The sequence below is a fragment of the Ictidomys tridecemlineatus genome, chromosome 7 (genome assembly GCF_052094955.1).
Source record: "Ictidomys tridecemlineatus isolate mIctTri1 chromosome 7, mIctTri1.hap1, whole genome shotgun sequence".
In the NCBI taxonomy this organism is placed as follows: Eukaryota; Metazoa; Chordata; class Mammalia; order Rodentia; family Sciuridae; genus Ictidomys; species Ictidomys tridecemlineatus.
In genome coordinates, this window is record NC_135483.1 from 105483119 (window position 1) to 105502445 (window position 19327).

Below are 19327 nucleotides of genomic sequence, written 5' to 3' on the forward strand. Positions count from 1 at the left end.
TTAACATCAGGTACATTCATAGTCATGCAACCATCACTATCATTCATCTTTAGAACTTTTTCATGTTCCCAAACTAAAATTCTGTGGCCATTAAATAATCTTCTTGTCTGTAACCCTCTTCCACTGTAAATTCTTTTCTACTTTATGTCTCTATGAATTTGGTTACTTCTGTGTCCCTCATATGAGTGGAATCATGTAACATTTGTCTTTTTTTGTCTGGATTATTTTGCTTAGCAAAATGTCCTCAAGGTCCATCTGTGTTGTGTAGCATGTCAGAATTTCCTTTCTATTTAGTCTGAATAATATTCTTTTGTATATGTGTATACATTTTGTTTATTTATTCATCTATTCATAGATAATTGACTTATTTCTACCTCTGAATATTGTCTACAAGGCTATTAATGAACATTGGTATGCAAATATCTATTTGAATTTCTGCTTTCAATTTGGGGAATATACCAAGAAGTGTAATTGCTGAATCATTTGGTAGTTCTCTGTTTAAATTCTTGAGGAACTGCCAAAATGTTTTCTACAGTTGCCGCATTATTTTACATTCTTACCAGAAATGTACTAATAAGTGTTCCATTTTCTCCATACAGTTGCCAAAACTTCTTATTCTCCACCCCTTTCCCCACCCAGTTTTTTTAAAAAAAATAATTGCCATCCTATTGGGTATAAAATGAGATCTTTGTTTGTTTGATTATCTGTTTAATTTATTTTCTTATACAACAAGCCATACATGTCCAGGGTCTAGTGAGAGGCCTTACATTGTTTTGCTAGTAACAGAACCAAAAACAAACAAACAAATAAAAAACAATTTTTTTCTATTACAATACTGACTTTTCTGTAATAAGAGCAGTTTATAATAATTTAAAGAAAGGTATTTTATCTTTTCCTGAGAAGTATTCAAACTTTCAAAGGAATATTCACTGATTTTTCACCCAAATATCAAATATTTGGGCCAAAGCTGTATTCTGATGATCCAATTACCTTTTTCTTTTAAAATTATAAAAATTTCTGTAGAAAAATGCTTACTTTACCTGAACACCCAAAGTCTGTTTTCATTCATTGAATGAATTTAATTGTCTTTGAAAGCATTTTTTTCTTTAAATTTTTCAGTGAACAAAATCATCCTAAAATGAGATCTTATTGTAGTTTTGATTTTTATTTCTCTAGTGGTAAAAATATTGGGTGTCTTTTTATGTGCCATTTATGTTAGCCATTTGTTTATGATCTTTGGAGAAATATCTGTTGAAGTATCTTGCCCATTTTTAATTGAATTTGCTATTGTTGAGTTGGAGTTCTTTATGTTCTGTATATTAACCCATTATCAATTGTGAGTTACATGGCTAGGGGAGTAGCTCAGTGGTAATGCTTAGTATATGCTAAGTCTTAGTTTAATCCCTACCACCTCCAACTCCACTGTGCTTTTGCTGTCACATCTAAAAAATCTTGCCAAATCCAGTGTCGTGAAGATTTCCCCTGTGTTTTCTTCTAAGATATTTTTGGTTTTAGTTCTTACAGTTAGGTCTTTTAAACATTTTTTGGTTAATTTTATATATCATACAAGGTAAGGGTCCATCCAGCTTCATTCTTTTTCACTTATTCTTTTTGTGTGTGTGTGTGGTCCTGGGGATTGAACCCAAGTCTTGTGCATGCAAAGCAAGCACTCTACCAACTGAGTTAAATCCCCAGCCCTGCAATTATTCTTGAAGAACATTTTCACTGACTTTAAAATTGCAGCTTGGCAGTTATTTAGTATTTCAGAACTTTAAATACAATTTACCTTTCTATTATCTTTTTCAAATGTTTCCGTTATACATTATTTACTGCTCTAATTGTTTTTCCTTTGGAGATTATTTTTCTTCTGGCTCTGTTTAACATTTGTATTGACTTTCAGCAGATTTCCTTACAATATATACCTACTTTTTCACTTTGATTTTTCTTACATGGTCTTAGGGTTTCTTGAGTGGATTTGGAAAATTCCCTGTGATATCCTTGTAATGCTCCTGTCCTGTTCTCTACTTTCTAATATTCTAGTTACACGTAAGCTAAACTTCTGTTATTGAACTCTGAATTTCTCTAACATCCTTTTTTTCTATTCCCTTATTTTCTTTCTGTGCTTCATTTTTGTTATTTGCTGTCTAATTTATTTAACTTTGTCTTTGTTTTGGTTATTTTGGTTATGATATTTTGGCTGTGTGTTCTCATTTAGATATCTTTGTTTTCAGTTCTGTGCTGAAATTCTCATTTTAAAATTTTTAAATCTTGTACATAGTGAATATCTTTAAAGTCTTTGTGTGATATCTGGTGTGTATCAATTATGGAGTTACCATGGACCTTATTTTCTTGTCTGCCACTCTTGTTCTCATCTCTCATATATCTTTTCATTTTTTTTTTAGTGTGTCAGTCATTGTTTTTGCCCAATTATTTATGGAGATAATTTGAGGCCTAGATTAATGGTATCATTCAACAGAATTTATGTTTTATTCTGTCAGAAACTTGGGGGCATAGTTGTCCAGGATGATTTTAATCCAGGTTTAGGATTTTGATGATTTGAAATTAGACAGTCTCTAGTGGAGCTGATTCTGTCTCTAATCATAGGGTGTGTTCCTTTAGTACACCAGCCCAAAGCTGGTCTCACCAGAACTCCCCTCAGCCACCACAGGCCTTATATACAAATATTTGTTACCTTAGGCCTGAGTTGCTGTTAAAAGCCTCAGGGAACCTTATTAAACTATGTAGCCCTGAGTGGAAAACCCCAGGTTCTAGAGTTATCTCTGTGGGTCTCTTTTCTCCTGTGTCCCCATAATTCTTAGTGTCCCTTTAGCTCTCCCATGCCTTCAAGTGCCTTCTTCTTCCTTTCTTTTCATTTCTGCTAAAGATTGAACCCAGAGCCTTACTCTATTCCATCAGTGTTTTGTTCTGTGTAAGTCTTAGGGCAATGGAACATTTTTATTGTGACAAACTTGAAAAATGTGGGCCTCGTCTTTTTGGGAGCAGAGTTCAACACATGAAGGATTCAGAGCTTCTCTTTTTTGAAAACTATAAATTTTAAGAACTCACTTTCAAAAGTAAGCAGGAGTATTTTTCTTATTATCGCCTCCATAGAAGGAGGTGTGGGTATAAGCCAGCATTTTTTTCTTGTTTATTATGGGTAGAGTTTTCAGTTGCTCATGGATTCTCTAGAGTTTGAAATTTCAAAAAATGCCATAAATAAATTCCTTAATTTCTCTTAGTCTTTTGGTGAGGACCCCTTTAGTTCTAAACATTTATGTTTGGTATGTGATGCATAGTGAACATCTAACATCACTGCTTTGCAATGCATTTATTTAAATTTCCTCCAGAACTTTAGATTCTTGTGTTTTATTTTCTTTACCAAACAGGATTTGCCCAATAACATGATCCATCAGGTGCCAATCAAATCCCTCCCTCAAGAATGGCTTTGGTGTGAAACATGGTGTGATGATGCTTCTAAGAAAAGGGCAAAAACCATTGATCTGGTGAGCTGTCTATGATGTTCCACCCAGGAAGCTAACTCCCCTAGCATCAGATGGGACTGTTTTCAGGACTTACCTACTGCTGAGTCACTCTTGTCTTCTGGCTCATTTCTGTGCCTTTTAATTTTCCTACTGGACTTTTGCTTTTGTTGCCTTCTGGCAGCTCTCCACATCTTCTTCATAGAAGAAGTAACTACAGCTTTATATAGCCTACTCCCATATTGCTTCTGCTGACTATATCATTGAGATTCTCAGTATTGTTCATTTTGTCCAGTTAGGACTTTTAACCCACGAATAGAGACTTATTTGGATTCTGTATATTAATGCACCCTTTCTTCAACTCAGCTGAATTGTGTTTATTGGTTTTTACAGTGTAATAATCCAATGACCAAAGAGCCCAAGCTGGAGGCTGCTGTGCGGATTGTCCCAGAGTGGCAGGACTATGATCAAGAGATCAAACAGCTACAGAACCGTTTTCAGAAAGAGAAAGAAATAGGAATACTATATAAGGGGAAGACAAAAAATCAGAGCCAAGAAGGTAAGTGCAGACATTTGGCTTTGGGTAAGTGCTCTTCTGTGTTTCTGATTTGATGCAAGAATGACAGAATGATGAATGAAAGGAAAAGTTAAATCTCCCTTTAATCCTTCCATCAATCAATGTCTATTTTTCATTTTGCCTTCTAAGCAATGTTTATTAATTCATTTGCTCACCTCCCTGCCTGACTTCTTTCCTCCTTTCTTTCTTTTCTTTTGGTTGAGGGGGGAAAAAGATGCTTTAATCATGATTATTATTTAGCTTTAGGAGTTTTGTGCCATTGAAGCCAAGCCTGATATTTTGGGAAGCTCTTCTCAGATTCCCAATTTTTTTAGTTTAGGCACTAGTGAATGAACAAACTTAGGTCAAGACAAAATATTGTATTGATTTGAAAAATATATTATTTATTTAAAATTGGCATATGGAAATGGATTTTTTAAAATAGTTCTCGGAGGTGAGGATGAAATGTTTCTATTTAATTCAAGCTAAGGATAAAAAGGACTTAAGTCTTTATACTATGTTCTCCCTGTTATATTGAATGGTAGTCACTTGAAAAATATTCATTTGAATACAAAAGTGACTTTAAAGAAAAAAACTATTAATAAACCAGGCTCGGGAAGTTAAGATTTATTCTGCTTTAAACTAATATATAAAAGCAAATGCAGAACATGGACCTGAATGATTTGCCTGTACATCCTGAAGACTGTACTATGATGCTGAAATGTTACATAGTCATTATAAAAATAATTCAAATTCATTTATAAAACCTCAAGGATTTCCATAGACAAATGGAAAAAGAATGTGAATACACTGTTCCAGTAAGAGAAGAACACAAATACTAAGTGGATTTTAGCAAACAGTAATCAAGTTAAAGTAGTCTGTCATTAGTAAAAGTAGACATATTGACACATTTGTTGGGGAAGATGGTGATGAACTGTGTGTGTACTTTCCCGAGGCTTTGTGTATTAGGACACCCTTGTTAAAAAGCAGTGTATTTATCACCAGGCTTTAAAGTGCTATGCCCTCAGATTCTTGGTTGAGAATCTATCTTAAAGAAATAATTCAGCACAAGAAAAAAATTATGTACATAAAGAAATTTATTATTATTTGTAAACCAAAAGCAATAAAAACTATTTAAACTTCCAAAAGTGAGCTACGCTGATATGTAGAGAAATATTTATATGATAATAAGTGGGAAAAGAAGATAGCTGACTGAAAACACTGCTCATGTACTGAAAGTTAACGCTACACAGTGAAGACAATTCATTTGGAATGGGGTTTGCAGGTAGTTTCAATGTTTTTAAAAATAAAAGTGTCCTTTATTTTATTTTTGCTTTCAAAAACATCAAACTAAAGCTCCTAAAATTAAAGAAAAAGTGATACAGTGGAGGTGGGGGTACAAATCATAGGTTATAAAAGATGCCCACTCTTTTATAACTAGAGGATAATCTGTTTTATTTTTTATTGTTTTCCTTCTCTATAGAATATCAGAAACATGAAGAATTATGATCTCTGGAGAAGATAAGAAATGACACCATTTGAAAAACAGTTTTATACTAAATGCTAGTTTTTTCTGATCTGTCTATACAACTGCTGGTAATTGACTGGGCAGGTGTGCCACACCTTTTGATTCTGAGCATTTGACTTTGACTTCCAGTGGATGCTGGATTTGGGGGGTTAAGACTCTATTGGATTTGTACCTCAGAGGAAGACAAGTGGCTGATCTTTTGGGACTCTGTAAAGAGCAGTCTTCTCACTAGAAGAAGAAATGGCAGCAGCAACTGGAAGAAAACAAGTCCTTTTTTTTACCAAAATGATCACATACATGCTGTACTGTCATGGGAAGGAGACCAGCAGAGATGCCATGTTCTTCCTTACCTCAGCTTACCTGTAGCTCAGGCTGCACTGCAGATGCCCACCTGTTCTGGTTCAGGCCAGCAGAAGCCTTATCCAAGGTCTACACACCTGGAGGTTTATGCCAACATGTTTCTTCCTAGCCCCCTTCTCCCCACCCCTTACCAACCCCACATTGTTTTCCCATCATTGTTTAATTGAAACCCATCCAACAATCATGTATCTTTAAGGTTGGCTTGGTGCAGTGGCTAAGCAAATTAATCTGAGAGCTGGATGGGTGTGGGTTGGGGAGATGGTAGGGAAGATAGCACAGTAGAAGGGCTCTGTGTGTTGGGGGAGGAAGACTAGAAATTGGCCATCCTCTTTTATAAACCATCAGTAGTATCGTGGCTAATTTGAAATGAAAACATTATTCCTGTTCTCTACCCAGTCCCAGTGAACTTTCGTAAACAGTTTTTGTACTTTTGAAAATCCTTACTTTTTCCTCCCACTTTCTTAAAAGAACATCTGTTATCAGTTTCCTGACTGGACACAGCCATAGTAAGTCCCTCTAGTGATCCATCTCTGAGGGCTTGGGCTCCCTCAGAATGGTCACCGTATTGTTTGCCCTTTCCTGCTTACTCTTCTCTCAGACCCAGGGGACATTTGGCTTGGACTTTTCTTACCAAAATGCTCCTGCTTCTAAGTCCAGGAAGGATTCTGACTTCAGAACTTGTATTTTTCTCTACACTATCCCATATCCCTTTTACTTTAGATCTGTTGGTTACCTTCAACTTCCAGAAAATGACTGAGTCCACACTAGTTCTGACACAATTTGACTGCATCACAAAGCACTGTCAGCCCTTTAGTCTATTTTGTGTATCTTCACTGCAGTGGCTCAGTGTCGCCCCATGGGAGCAGCCTTTCCTAATCGATGGGCCGTTAGGTTCCTGGATGTGGTGTTGGCCTGAGCAGGTGTGAGGTGCCATCTCTGCCCAGGCTCGTGGAGTTCAGCAGTTTGTGCACTGATGGGCACCACATCTGCCTACCAGTTCACACAGGCTTATTCTTTCCTCTTTTGCCTGCTTTTTTAAAATATGAAAAAGGCTAAGGAACTCGGTGGTAGAGTGTTGGCCTAACACGAGCAAGGCCCCAGCACCACCAAGAAATTTTAAAAATGAGCCGGCACAAGTGCATAGCCACATCCTCACCCTTCTGAGCCAGGTAACACGCTGACGGGCAGTCTTTTTTAAAAATCACAATCTTACCACAAATACAAATAACTTAATTTTTTCTGTTTTCAAATGCAGAAGTTAGCTTAGGAGCCTCCTAGTCAGTCTGGAGGAGCTTTTTTGACTCTGGTTTCATTATTTCATTAAAAGTTGGGTAGGGGAAAACTCAAAGAGAATTCAATAGATAAGTTTGTCTGAGACTGGAAAGGTCACTCAGAGTGGCTGCTGTGACGAAGGCTGTGGCATGATTTCACCCTGCCCCACCCCACCTCTCGCCTGGTCCAAGCAGCTGAAGGAATAGGATCAGTGGAATCAAGAAACATTTGTCCAGGCTTCATCTTCACATTTAGTTAAGCTTTCAGAGAGACTGCTGCAGCTGCTGTCTACAACTGTGGGAAGAAATGAGCATTTTCCCATTGTGTCGTCTGGGAGGTTGAGCAGGAAATGCTTGAGTCACTGGGACATGCTTTTAAATGCTGTTCCCACCAGCCATCCTTCTCCCGGCTCTCTAGTCTTATGCTTATTCTGCATGGAAGAAAGATATACAGAGTAAAATGTATTCTCTGTAGGGTGTGTGTCCTAATGTCATTCATTGTCTCTCTTTTGTCACCATCCTGACATCTGTCTTATTAATAGCTGATGCTGATTATGTGAGGCCCAGTTTCTAGAGTGGTCTAGACCTTCCTTCTGCCAGTTTCTTTTCTGGCTGCATGTGGCATAATCACTTCTCCAAATTAAACAAATGCTCCAGGAAAGGATGTTGCCACTAAAATGGGTTCCTAATCAGCTTTGCTGCTGTCTCTACTGTGAGAAAGCATCCTGTGACTAAAAAAACAGATAAGAAATTTTATTTTCCAAGAAGCAAGAGCTGATTGTGCAGAATGTTCTAGCTTCAGGGAACTGATCACAGCACATTGTTCTTAGAAAACATTTGTATGTAATTTTTTTTTCTTTCTTTTTCATCATGCCATAGTAGAGAGTTTCCTTTATGAATCAGTTGGCAGAGTAATATGAAATAATGTGACATGCAGGACTGTGAGCCTGTTTTTATGTTCTGTGAACAGTGATATGTGATTGACATCACTGCCTACTTCTGGGCTGGGGGGCATGCCACCATCAGAGTCTCTGAACTCCTGGGTTTGGTTAAAAGTATGCTGAATACTTACCCACATGGACAGTGATAGCATGTTGGTTTTCTATAAGATTGACTGTGAGTCTGTCAGAATGTTGCATTTCAAGTTGAACATACTGATGTGTGCATATCTAAGCTATCTGATAGGCCTATGCATTGTGTTTGATTCCTGGGAGACGAAGATTACATGAATTATGTATATTAAGAAACAATTTGCATAAATGGAGCTTAATTTCTTCTGTTCTTTCATCCTGTCCTGTTCTGAGTTTTGTTAAAACTCTGCTTGAATAACTTTTACTTGGTTTGGGGGACTGGGCCCCTGAATGAAGGCTGAGGGGGGGGGGGTGGAAGTCAGTTATTGAAAGACTGGCCCAGGTGATAGGGAGGAAAGAATTCCTAATTTAGGTAAGAAGTATACTTCTCTGACACCTTAATTTGGATACTACCTGAATTCTACCCACAAAAAAGTGACTCCCTAACTCCCATCTCCCCCATGAATAAATTTTTACTTACATGAAAGCAGTCCTTTTCTAAGATTGCTGTTCATCGCTCTTCCTAATTTGACATAAGTTAAAAAATAGTTCAATTTAGGAGTTATGAGAGCTGGTCCATTTTTCTAGATAGAATTTCATGGAAATAGAAGTGGAAATGTCCAGCCACCTGATGAACTTTGTCTTGATAACAAAAAATGGAGGCTGTATTATGTGCAAAGTTATTTAAATATATATTCCATTGTTATGTAATTTTAATAATTAGTGTTTTAAGGGAATTTTGGGGACAATCTGAGGTAATCAACTGAAATATAGCTTTTCATATGCCTACTTTGGTAGGGTAATGATTTTTTATTTAAATTCATATTTTTTCTGCCTTAATGTAGTGAGAAAAAGATCTTAATGAGGACTTTGGTAATTACCTGATTTAATTCAGGCGAATTAGACATCATTAGCTCAGGCTGTTACTGGTATTTCAAAGTATCTGGCGGATACACATTTCTCATTATTTGGTTTGTGATTCCTCCACATAGTATAGAAACAGCACTTGTGTATCATATAGTGGTAGTGAGTCAGTGAGTTGAGTACAGGATTTCTCTCCCCCAGGGTGTCACTGAATGCTAAGAACTTGCCAGACCAAACCACAAAATTAGCTTCAAGCAGTTGCATGCTTCCCAGAAGAAGTCCATAAAGTTTAAACTCTGCAGTGATGTTTTGCAAGCAAGAGGCCCTCTCCTGAGCCTTTCCCATTCCTTAGCAGTGCTGAGGCCAGATGGGGGAAGGTTTAACTGTATTTATGCATTGCCTTACTTGTCACAATTTAGATTTTCCAAAGAAATGGGCACAATTCCTCTTAACAAAAACAAAAAGGCAAATTACCAAGGTTGACAATTTGGAACAAAAGAGTATCAACTACCATGTTTTCCCACCAATTATCCATGGAAATAAGGTAAACAGGGAAAATGGAGGTAAAGCTTAGAATTTTTAAAGAAATTATGTCGTTTTAAAAAATCTTTATAAATCATGCTACTTTGCTGTAATCCTGTTCCTTTAAATGCAACATCATGCTCAGGTGCTGCCTGCCCCTTGCTTGGGAACAGCATTGGGGTTTTAAATGTCTGCAGAATCTCTGCATCCAAAGGGAATTGAGAAAGAATTTCCTGATACTGTAATGAAAATAAGGTCTGCTCAACACAATAAACTTTTTCCTCTCTTCTTTCAAACTGTTTGGCCAGTCATTCAGTTTTTATGTCCAGGAAGGGCAAATCTATAAAGTCAAACTCCTTCATGTGACAGAAGTTGCACAGGAAGTGACGGGATGGAGGACTCTACCTGAAGTCTTGTCTCACTTCAGAGCTGGGTTCTGGTTGCAGCCAATGCTATGGATTCTCTGGGTAGCACCCAGGTCCCCTCCAGGCCCCAAACCTCTAGGAGCTGCCCCAGGCAGAATCTAGCAGGCAGGCAGCCCTGACAGCTCCAACTTTGATAGAGAGGGAGCCAAACCTTAAGGTGGCATCAGAAATAGCTGGGCCTTGCCTTCTTGCTGAGTTCTTCAGAGGGTGGCATGGTCTTTGTTTATTCTACCAGTTCTCTGAGCTCCTACTTTGTATAGGTCCACAAGAATATTTGGGGCTGGGATTATGGCAAGGCGCAGGGTTCGATCCTCAGTACCACATAAAAATTTTAAAAAAAAAAAGATATTTTATCCAACTACAACTAAGAAAAAAATTTAAAAGAAAAATTTTCTTCGGAGGTGGGGCGGTGGTGTACCAGGGATTGAATTCAGGGGCACTTGACCACTGATTACCAGCCCCCAGCCCTTTTTTTTTGTATTTTATTTAGTTGCATAGTGTCTCACTTTTGCTGGGACTGGCTTTAAACTCGCCATTCTCCTGCCTCAGCCTCCCAAGCTGCTAGGATTACAGGCGTGTGCCATTGTGCCTGGCTATCCTAAAGACCACATTTGAATTTTCAACTATCAAAAGAAGAGAAATACATTAGGCAAAATTTCCCATTTAAAGTAATGTACCTCCTGTGGCCCACAGGAAATGGGACATAAAATGAGGGACCAAGGTAGGTCAGGGCTGGCTGAGTAGCTGGAAGCTGAAGGGGGAAATCCCAGAAGGAGAAGCCCCAAACTCCCAGAATTTGCCTTACATGTTCCCCTGGATCCCTCAGCTGCCTTCACTGGGCATAAACAGCAGGATTCTAAAAGGTCCAGTGGAAAGCAATACTGGGAAGGCTGGAAAAACCAAGTCAAGATTCCAGTAAGTGCTGGGCACTGGGGAGGAAAAGTTGGGAATTTGTATCCCATTAAGTTAGAGGGACTTGATAAATATTTCAGGCTTTTTACTGAAAACTCGGATGTGGACCTTCAGCATATTCTGTTTTATTCCTGTGTACTTATTCTTAAATACCGTATCTTAGAACTTGGGTTCTAAGGCCCTAGGACTGGAGACAAAATAAATAGACCCACTCTAACTCAAAACAAACAACAACAACAAAAAAAAAACTACAGAAAAAAAGATGAATAAACTTGATGGCAGTTTAATAGAAATTATCCAAATTGAAGAACAAAGAATTTTTTAAAAAGATTAAAAATAATTAATGAGCAGGGATTCAATAACTTGTGAGAAAATATAATAAATACGTAACTAGAGTCCCAGGAAAGGAGGGAAAATGTGGCAGAAGAGAAAAAAAATGTATTTAGAGAAATATGGCCATTTTTTTTTTAAAGTTAAGATTTAAAATATCAAACTTAGGAATCCAAGCATCTCGGTAACTCCCTGTAATAGTTTGTATTTTTTAATGCTGTCTTGACCCAGTTTTGAGGCCCTGGCTAGAGGCCAGAGGACCAGTTAAGTTCACACCCTCAGCCACCTCCTATACTGGGTGCTCACCCTGCCATCCACATGGCCAGGTGTAGACCCGCTCCCTCCTGGGGAAAAAAAGGATCCTGCACACATTTCCTCTATGCCCAGCCAATTCCCTCACTTCCCATGAGTGGCCCTGCATTGGCATGCTGTTTCTCCCCAGGGGACTGTGAGCATAACAAAGTTGTAAAACTGTTTCTCTTCGTCTTTATTAACACGTGTGTGTGTGTGTGTGTGTGTGTGTGTGTGTGTGTGTGTGTGAGAGAGAGAGAGAGAGAGAGAGTTACACCTCCAGCATCCCCTTCTACTTAAAGCAGGGTATACATGAGTATAAAGAAGAAACACCTAGTCACATTGTAGCCAAACGCTGAAAGAGAAAGAACATCTTTAAAAGGTTGGGCATGGTGGCACACACCTGTGACCCCAGCTCTTCATGAACCTGAGGCAGGAGGATTGCAAGTTTGAGACCAGTATGACACAAAACCAAAAAGAAAGCAACTTAGCTAGACCCTGCCTCAAAATTAAAAAAGAACTGGGGACATAGTTCAGTGGTAGAGGGCCCCTGGGTTCAATCCTCAGTACAGCAGGTGGCGGGGTGGGCTGGCGGGCAGCCTTAAAAAGTGGGAGCTGGGGAAACAAAAAATACTTGATACAACAATGAGAATGATAATTGACATTTCATTAAGAAAAATGGAGAACAGATGCCAGTGTAATAGCATCTTTAAAATGCTGAAAAAAGAAAAGCTAATCGTTTTCCATATGCAGGAAAAATATTCTTCAAATATGAAGGTGAAATAAAACTGTTTCAGGGGCAAGTAAATACTTACAGAATTCATTGCAGGAAATGGACACTACAAAAAAATGCAAAATGTTCTTTAGGATAAAAAGAAATTGATGCCAAAATTAAATTCAGATCTACAGGAGGGAAAGAAATAGTAGATATATGGGTAAATATGCTGTTCTTTTCTTCAGTTCTTAAAGAGACCATTGATTGCATAAAGCAAAAATGATATGTATATTGTGGGGTTTATAACAAATATATGACAATTGCATAAAGGAATTTGAATTGTAAGATACTTAAATTATGTGTGAACGATTAAATCATAGTGCACACACACACAATAATTACCCCGAAGCAGAAAAGGTAGAATGCAATGCTAATTTTAAAATAACAACAACAATAAACCCAAAACATAAAGCTCAATCAACTCAAGGCAGGAAGAGAAAAAGAACAAAGAAGTTTAGAGAAGATAAATAGAAAAAACAAATAGCTAACTAGTAGCCATTAGATTGAAAGATATCAATGATTACATCATAAATTAAATAAAAGACTAAGATTTTCAGATTGACATTCAAGAAGCAGTTTACCAGAGATGCATATTAAGTGGAAATAGGTTGAAATCAAGAAATACATGACTCCAATACTACCAGTAAGAAAGTTGGTGTAACTGTGTTAAATATCAGATGAAATGAACTTCAAGACAATATTACAAGAGAAAAAAGAAGGGCATCCTTTAATGATAAAAGTCAATTAATCAATAAATCAATAACCTAAGCAGTTCTGTGTTGCTTTACAATGAGGATGCATTGTGAGAAATGTGTCATTAGGTAATTTCATCATTGTGTGAACATCAGAAAGCATACTTACACATCTAAGACAGACAGACAAGACATCCCTGGGTAGTAGAATATGCAACCTCCATCACATATGCAGTCTGTCATGGACCAAAATGCCTTTATGATGTGCTTGTGGGTATGTACCTAATTATATAACTTAAGAATATATGAAGCAGGAATGATGGCCTGCAAAATTCCACAAAAGTCTACGGTGATCATTGCTCTGAATCATCTACTGATCTGGCAAGATCAATTGGAACCAACTGTTTGGGAACACTGGAACCTCTTCAGACACTTAGAACCTGTAGGGGGTGCTTCATGAAGGAAGAGGCATGAATTAACTACCACCCCCTTTCCTGGGTGCCTCCTTGGTACAGGGATAGCAGCCTGCATTCTTGGAGCACCTGTCTGATACTAGGGTAGGCAGTGGTGATCTCCAAAATTTTAGATTTGTGCATTTTGGCTACCCTGAGAAACTGACATGGACATTTGTTTGTTTCCTCTTGGCAGTGATGGCAATGGGCTACTTGGTGCTATCTATCAGAAGATTTAAAGAGCTATGACCCCCACCCTCTGCACCATTTTTTTTTTCATGTTGGAGCCAGGCATTTGGGGAAATTGTCCTCAGGTTGCTGACTGACTATAGAGCTAACAAAACAGAAACTTCAAGACTACTACACATAACAAGAAATACATACTTTGCAAAAAAAAAAAAAAAGTAGTTTGGAAAAGTTATGCTTATTTGGCTCTACCCTCAATAAACAAAAAAATCTGGGAGAATCAGGTTTCCGGAGTTAACATATAATAATACCCGGATGTCCATTTTTTCAATAAAAAATTACAAAACATACTAGAAAACAGAAGAGTATGGCACCATTACAGGAAAAAAAAATAATTTGAGTCATTTCTGAAAAAGTCCAGACATGGAAATTATTAGAAAAAGAAATTAAATCAACTGCATTAAATGTATTCAGTGAAATAAAACACAAAGAATTAACATAAAGCAGAATAATGATGTATGAACAAGTGAAGATATAAAAGAGAGAAGTTACAACAAGGAACCAAACAGAAAATCCAAAACTGAAAAGTATAATAACTGACATGAAATATTTATTCCAATAGCAGATTTGGGCAAGCAGAACAAAAAGGATCAGAGAACCTGAAAACAAGATAATTGAAATTATCCAGTCTGGAAAGCAGAACAGAAGATGAGTAAAGAAAAATGAGCAGAGCCTGAGGGACTTATGGGACACCACCAAGTCACGTGCATCATAGGAGTTGTAAAAGAGGAGACAGTGACAGAAGAACAGAAAAACTATTTGAAGAAATAATAGCCGAAAACTCTCCAAATCTGATGGGGGACATGAATCTATATATCCAAGAAGCTCAATGAATTCAAAGCACAAATTGAAAGAGATCTACATTAAGACACATGGCCAAACTGTTGAGACTCAAAGAAGTTTGAAAGTGTTGAGAGACACTCCTCACATATAAATAATTTAACAACTGAATATTCATCAGAAATCTTGGAGATCTGAAGGCAGTGCAATCATATATTCGTGTCCTGAAAGAAAAAATAAATCCTCTCAACCAAAAAAAGAATATTATATACTAAACATAAAACTCTAAAAAAAAAAAAAGAGGTCAATCTAGGAAAAATTATGCACACACCTAACAACAGAGACCTAAAACATATGACCCCAAAATATACAGAATTGATGGGAGAAACAGTTGTACAATAATAGTTGGATACTTCAATATCCCATTTTCAAAATTGATAGGATATCCAGACAGAAAATCAATAAGGGTGTAATAGAAGAATTGAACAACCATTTAAACCAATTAGACCTAAAAGATACCTACAGAGCACCCAACACAGCAGCAGAATACATGTGTTCTTTTTCATGCTCATATAGAACATTCTCCAGGGCACACCATGTGTTAGGCTCTAAAATAAATCTTGATACATTTAAAAATTGAAATCATGTAAAGTATCTTTCAATCACTATTAGAAGGAGAACTGGAACTTTCACCAAAAAAGTGAAAATTAACATTCTAATAATCTAGCTGTACATTTTAAAGAACTAGAAAAAGAAGAGTACATTAAATACAACTAGAAAATTGAAAGGAATCATGCTTATTAGAGCAGAGATAAATTAAATAGAGGATAATAAAGACAACAGAGACCATCAGTGAAACCAAAAGTTGGTTCTTTGAAAACATCAACAATATTGAGAAGGTTGCCAAACAGAACTCAAATAATCAAAATGAAAAAATGTAAGTGGTAATGGAACATTACCACCTGTTTTGTAGAAATAAACTGTATTATAAGAGAATGCTATGAACAATTTATGCCATTAAGTTGGGTAATCAGCATTGAAAGAGAAATTCCTATAATTATACTAGTCACTAAAATTGACACTAGAAAAAATAGAAAAATCAGACCAGACCTATAATATGTAAGGAGGTTAAACTAGTAACTAAAAGCCTCCTGGTCAGTCATGGTGACACATAATCTGGCAGCAACTCAATCCCAGCAACTCAGAAGGATGAGGAAGGAGGAAATAAATTTAATTTTTTAATAAAAAAATTAAAGGGTTGGGTATATAGTTCAGTAGTAGAGCGCTTCTTAGTTCAATCCCCTATACCATAAAATAAAATAATTTTAAAAAATCTTATCAACAAAGAAAATCCCAAGACTAGATGGCTTCACTGGTAAACTATATCAAATATTTAAAGATGAACCTACACCAATCCTTAAATACCTAAAAAAGAGGAGGGAACACTTTCTAATTCATCTATGAGTGTTGGTCAGCTTTCTGTTACTATGACAAATGCCTGATAAAAATTAATTTATAAAGAGGAAAAGGTTATTTTGGTTTATAGTTTTAGGTCTCTGGTGTTTCTCTCTGGATGGCAATGACAGATTGCACATGATGGAGAAAATTACTTCACAACCAGAAAGTAAAAACGAGGAAGAGGAAGGGACCTGGATCCCTCTCAAGGGCATTCCCCCAATGACCTAAAAAACCTTTAAATAGGCCCCACTTCTGGAATGTTCTACCTCCAATAGTACCACTCTGGGGGGAAAGTGTGTAACACATGGGCCTCTGGGTGACATTTAACTTCCACCTATACCAATGAGGCTGATGTTGCACTGATACCAAAGCTGGACAAGACTTCTACTAGAAAACTGGAGGCCAATATACCTTGGAAGATGAAAAATTCTCAACAAAACACTATCAAGCCAAATTCTGAAGCATATGAAGTCCTATTATATACCATGAGCAAGAGCTGTTTCTTTCCAGAACCAGGGAAGTTTAAACATACAAAAATAATTCATTTTAATAAACATTTCACATTAGTAGGATGAAGGAAAAATACTATGTGCTCATCCCGATTGAATTAAAGTAATTGATAAAATCTATAATGAAAATATTCACACAGGGAATAGAAAGGAATGTTCTCTACATGATAAAGGCCATATGTGAAAATCCACAGCTGACTTCATACTCTATAATAAAAACCTAAAAGCTTAAGATCAGGAACAAGTCAAGGATGTCCACTTTATCACCTCTATTCAGTGTGGTACTGGGAGTTCTGGCCAGGAAAATGAGGCAGAAAAAAGAAATAAAAAGTGTCCAAATGGAAAAATTTTTTAAAAAGTAATCTCTTTTCACAGATGATGTTATATGTAGAAAAATCACAATGAATCCAAAAAATATTAGAACAAAATAATGAATTCAGTAATGTTATTGGATGTAAAGTCAACATAAGTTGCTAGGAGCCACTGCAAAAGTATTACATTCATATGGAAATTGGACTCCTACTGTTCACCTAGGCCCATTTGGGAACTCAAGTTACAAGACTCCCGGAGAGTTCCCATTGGTTGGGGAAGGATAGTAGGAGGGTGTTCCGGGGGAAGTGGAGCCCCCAGTGTCCGGTAGAGACACACGTGTGTGCGGACCGGCTTGTTAGGGGGACGCACACGGCCTCTCACAAAATAAAACTTTGTTTCAGTTTGACTGGCTTGTGTTTTTGTGCTCAGCTGGGTTGCAGGATCGCAAGCCGGCGTGCACTGACAGCGACCCGCGGAAGCGCCCAGCAGGAAGGCGGCAGGTGAAAACAGCAGCGGGCAGGAGCGGAGCTAAGGCTCACGCGGCCCCCACCGTGCAGCCTGCAGCAATAAGTCAGTTGTATTGTTGTATGTTACTGGTGAATAATCCCCAAAGAAATTCCACTTATATTGTATGAAAGAGCATAAAATACTTAGAAATAAACTCAGCCAATGTTATTGTTTGGGTATGAGGGGTTCCCCCAAAGTTCCTGTGTCAGTACAGGAATATTCAGAGATTAAATTATTAGCTTTTGAGATATGTAACCTAGTCAGTCCACAGCTTGGACACAGCTGGAGGAGCATGACCTTGGGCCATGCCCTGAAAGAATTTATCTTTTTTTTGTGATACTTCTGTTTCTTAGCCACCATGAATGGAGCCGTGCTCCTCCACCACCAGAAACAGTTCTACTGCCATGATATTCTGCCTCACCTCAGGCACAAAGCAATGGAGTTGGCCCACCTTGGACTAAACCTCTGAAAACCAGGAGCCCAAATACTTTTTGTTCTTTACCGTTGTTTGTGTCAGGTATTTTGGTCACAGTGACAAAAAGCTGCCTAGCACAGGAATTGGTACCAAGAAGTGGGTGCATTGTTGTGACTAGTCTGACCATATGGTTCAGAATCCTTGGAAGCTGATTAGCAGGAAGGATTTGGAAAAGTCTGGAGACGAAGGTTGCATAAGCCTTAGAATGTTGTAAGTGGAACTTCATGGATGGTTCTGGTAAGAGCTCAAAAGACCAGAATGCAGACAGTAAAGACTGGGCTCATGGAGTTTCAGAGTGGAATGAGGATTCTATGGGGAATTGGACTAGAAGCCACTCATATTCGGCCAAAGAACTTCTCTACGTTTTGTCCATGTACTGAAACTTTGTGTAAGACTGAATCTAGAGATGATGAACTAACTAATCTGGCAGAACCAATTTCAAGGCAGCCCAGCATTCAGGCAGTGACATGAATATTTCTGGTATCTTTCAGCCAGATTTACTGTGACAATCAGGAATTGAAAAACAGAGCTGAAACAGGGTTTGAAAACTTGCAATTAGACCAGAAAAGTCTGGGTAAAACTGGGACCAAAAAGATGTGGTTGTTGAAGAGATTACAGCCCCAAAAAAGATGCTAAGTATTTTGCACAGATAGAAAAAAAATGGCTTAAAAGCATATCAGGAATTTGTAAGGAACACACCCACTGCAGGTTCAAGGATGCAGAATGGAAAACTCATTTGAGAAGAGATCATGGAGTTATTCAACTAGGGGTCTAGGAAGTTTCATCACGCTCAATCACCCGAGCCCTCAGAGGCCACTGCAGCTATGATCCAAGGGGGGTCCAGCTACTACCTGAGTTGGTGGTTGATCCTGGTGCCATCCACATAGTGCTGATTCTGCAGGAATGCAGGATGCTAGAGTTAAAGGCTCATGGAGGCTTCCACTAAGATTTTAAAAGAAGGCCTGTAGAAAGTGTAGCAGGGTCCACATCCCTGTGGACTGCCCCTGAGAGGGCGATATGTGAAGCTGAAATGAAGATTTCAGGAATTAGGAGATACATGGACAGTCTGCTGAAACTGCTGACTTCAGAGAAATCCAGATTGAAATATACCATGAAAGCTGCCACAGACAAGGCTAAACAGTACTGCTTGAGCCCTTTGGAGAGCACATATTAACACCCTAAGTCCTAGATGCTATACGCAGACTCATAGGAACGGTTTGCCTGTCTGGGTTTCAGCCATGCATGGATCTCATTCCTTCTTTGTGTGTTCTCTTCCTCCCTTTTGGAATGGGAATGTTTACTCTGTGCCATTCATTGTATATGGAATATATGTAACTTGCTTTTGATTTTGACAGGAGATCCCTGTCAAGATTCTACCTTGAGTCTCAGATGAGACTTTGGACTTGGACTTTTGTGTAATGCTGGAACTGTTTAGGACTCTTGGAGATGAACTTTGTATTGTGAGATGGACATGATTAGTGCAGGAGGTGAATGTTTAAATTGTGAGATATGT

The 19327-nt window shown here is 37.9% G+C and overlaps 1 protein-coding gene across 7 annotated transcripts in view; it reads left to right on the plus strand.

Annotated features, from left to right (window-relative positions):
• Uggt1 (UDP-glucose glycoprotein glucosyltransferase 1) overlaps window positions 1-9946 on the plus strand; it is a 107967-nt gene extending 98021 nt beyond the window's left edge. For all 7 annotated transcript variants that reach the window (XM_078017285.1, XM_021721712.3, XM_021721719.3 and 4 more), the window contains 3 exons: window positions 3387-3503; window positions 3873-4038; window positions 5519-9946. In XM_078017285.1, the coding sequence (XP_077873411.1) occupies window positions 3387-3503; window positions 3873-4038; window positions 5519-5544 (309 nt within the window). In that variant the 3' untranslated portion in view covers window positions 5545-9946. The remainder of the gene's footprint in view (window positions 1-3386; window positions 3504-3872; window positions 4039-5518) is intronic.
• Window positions 9947-19327: the final 9381 nt, after the last annotated feature.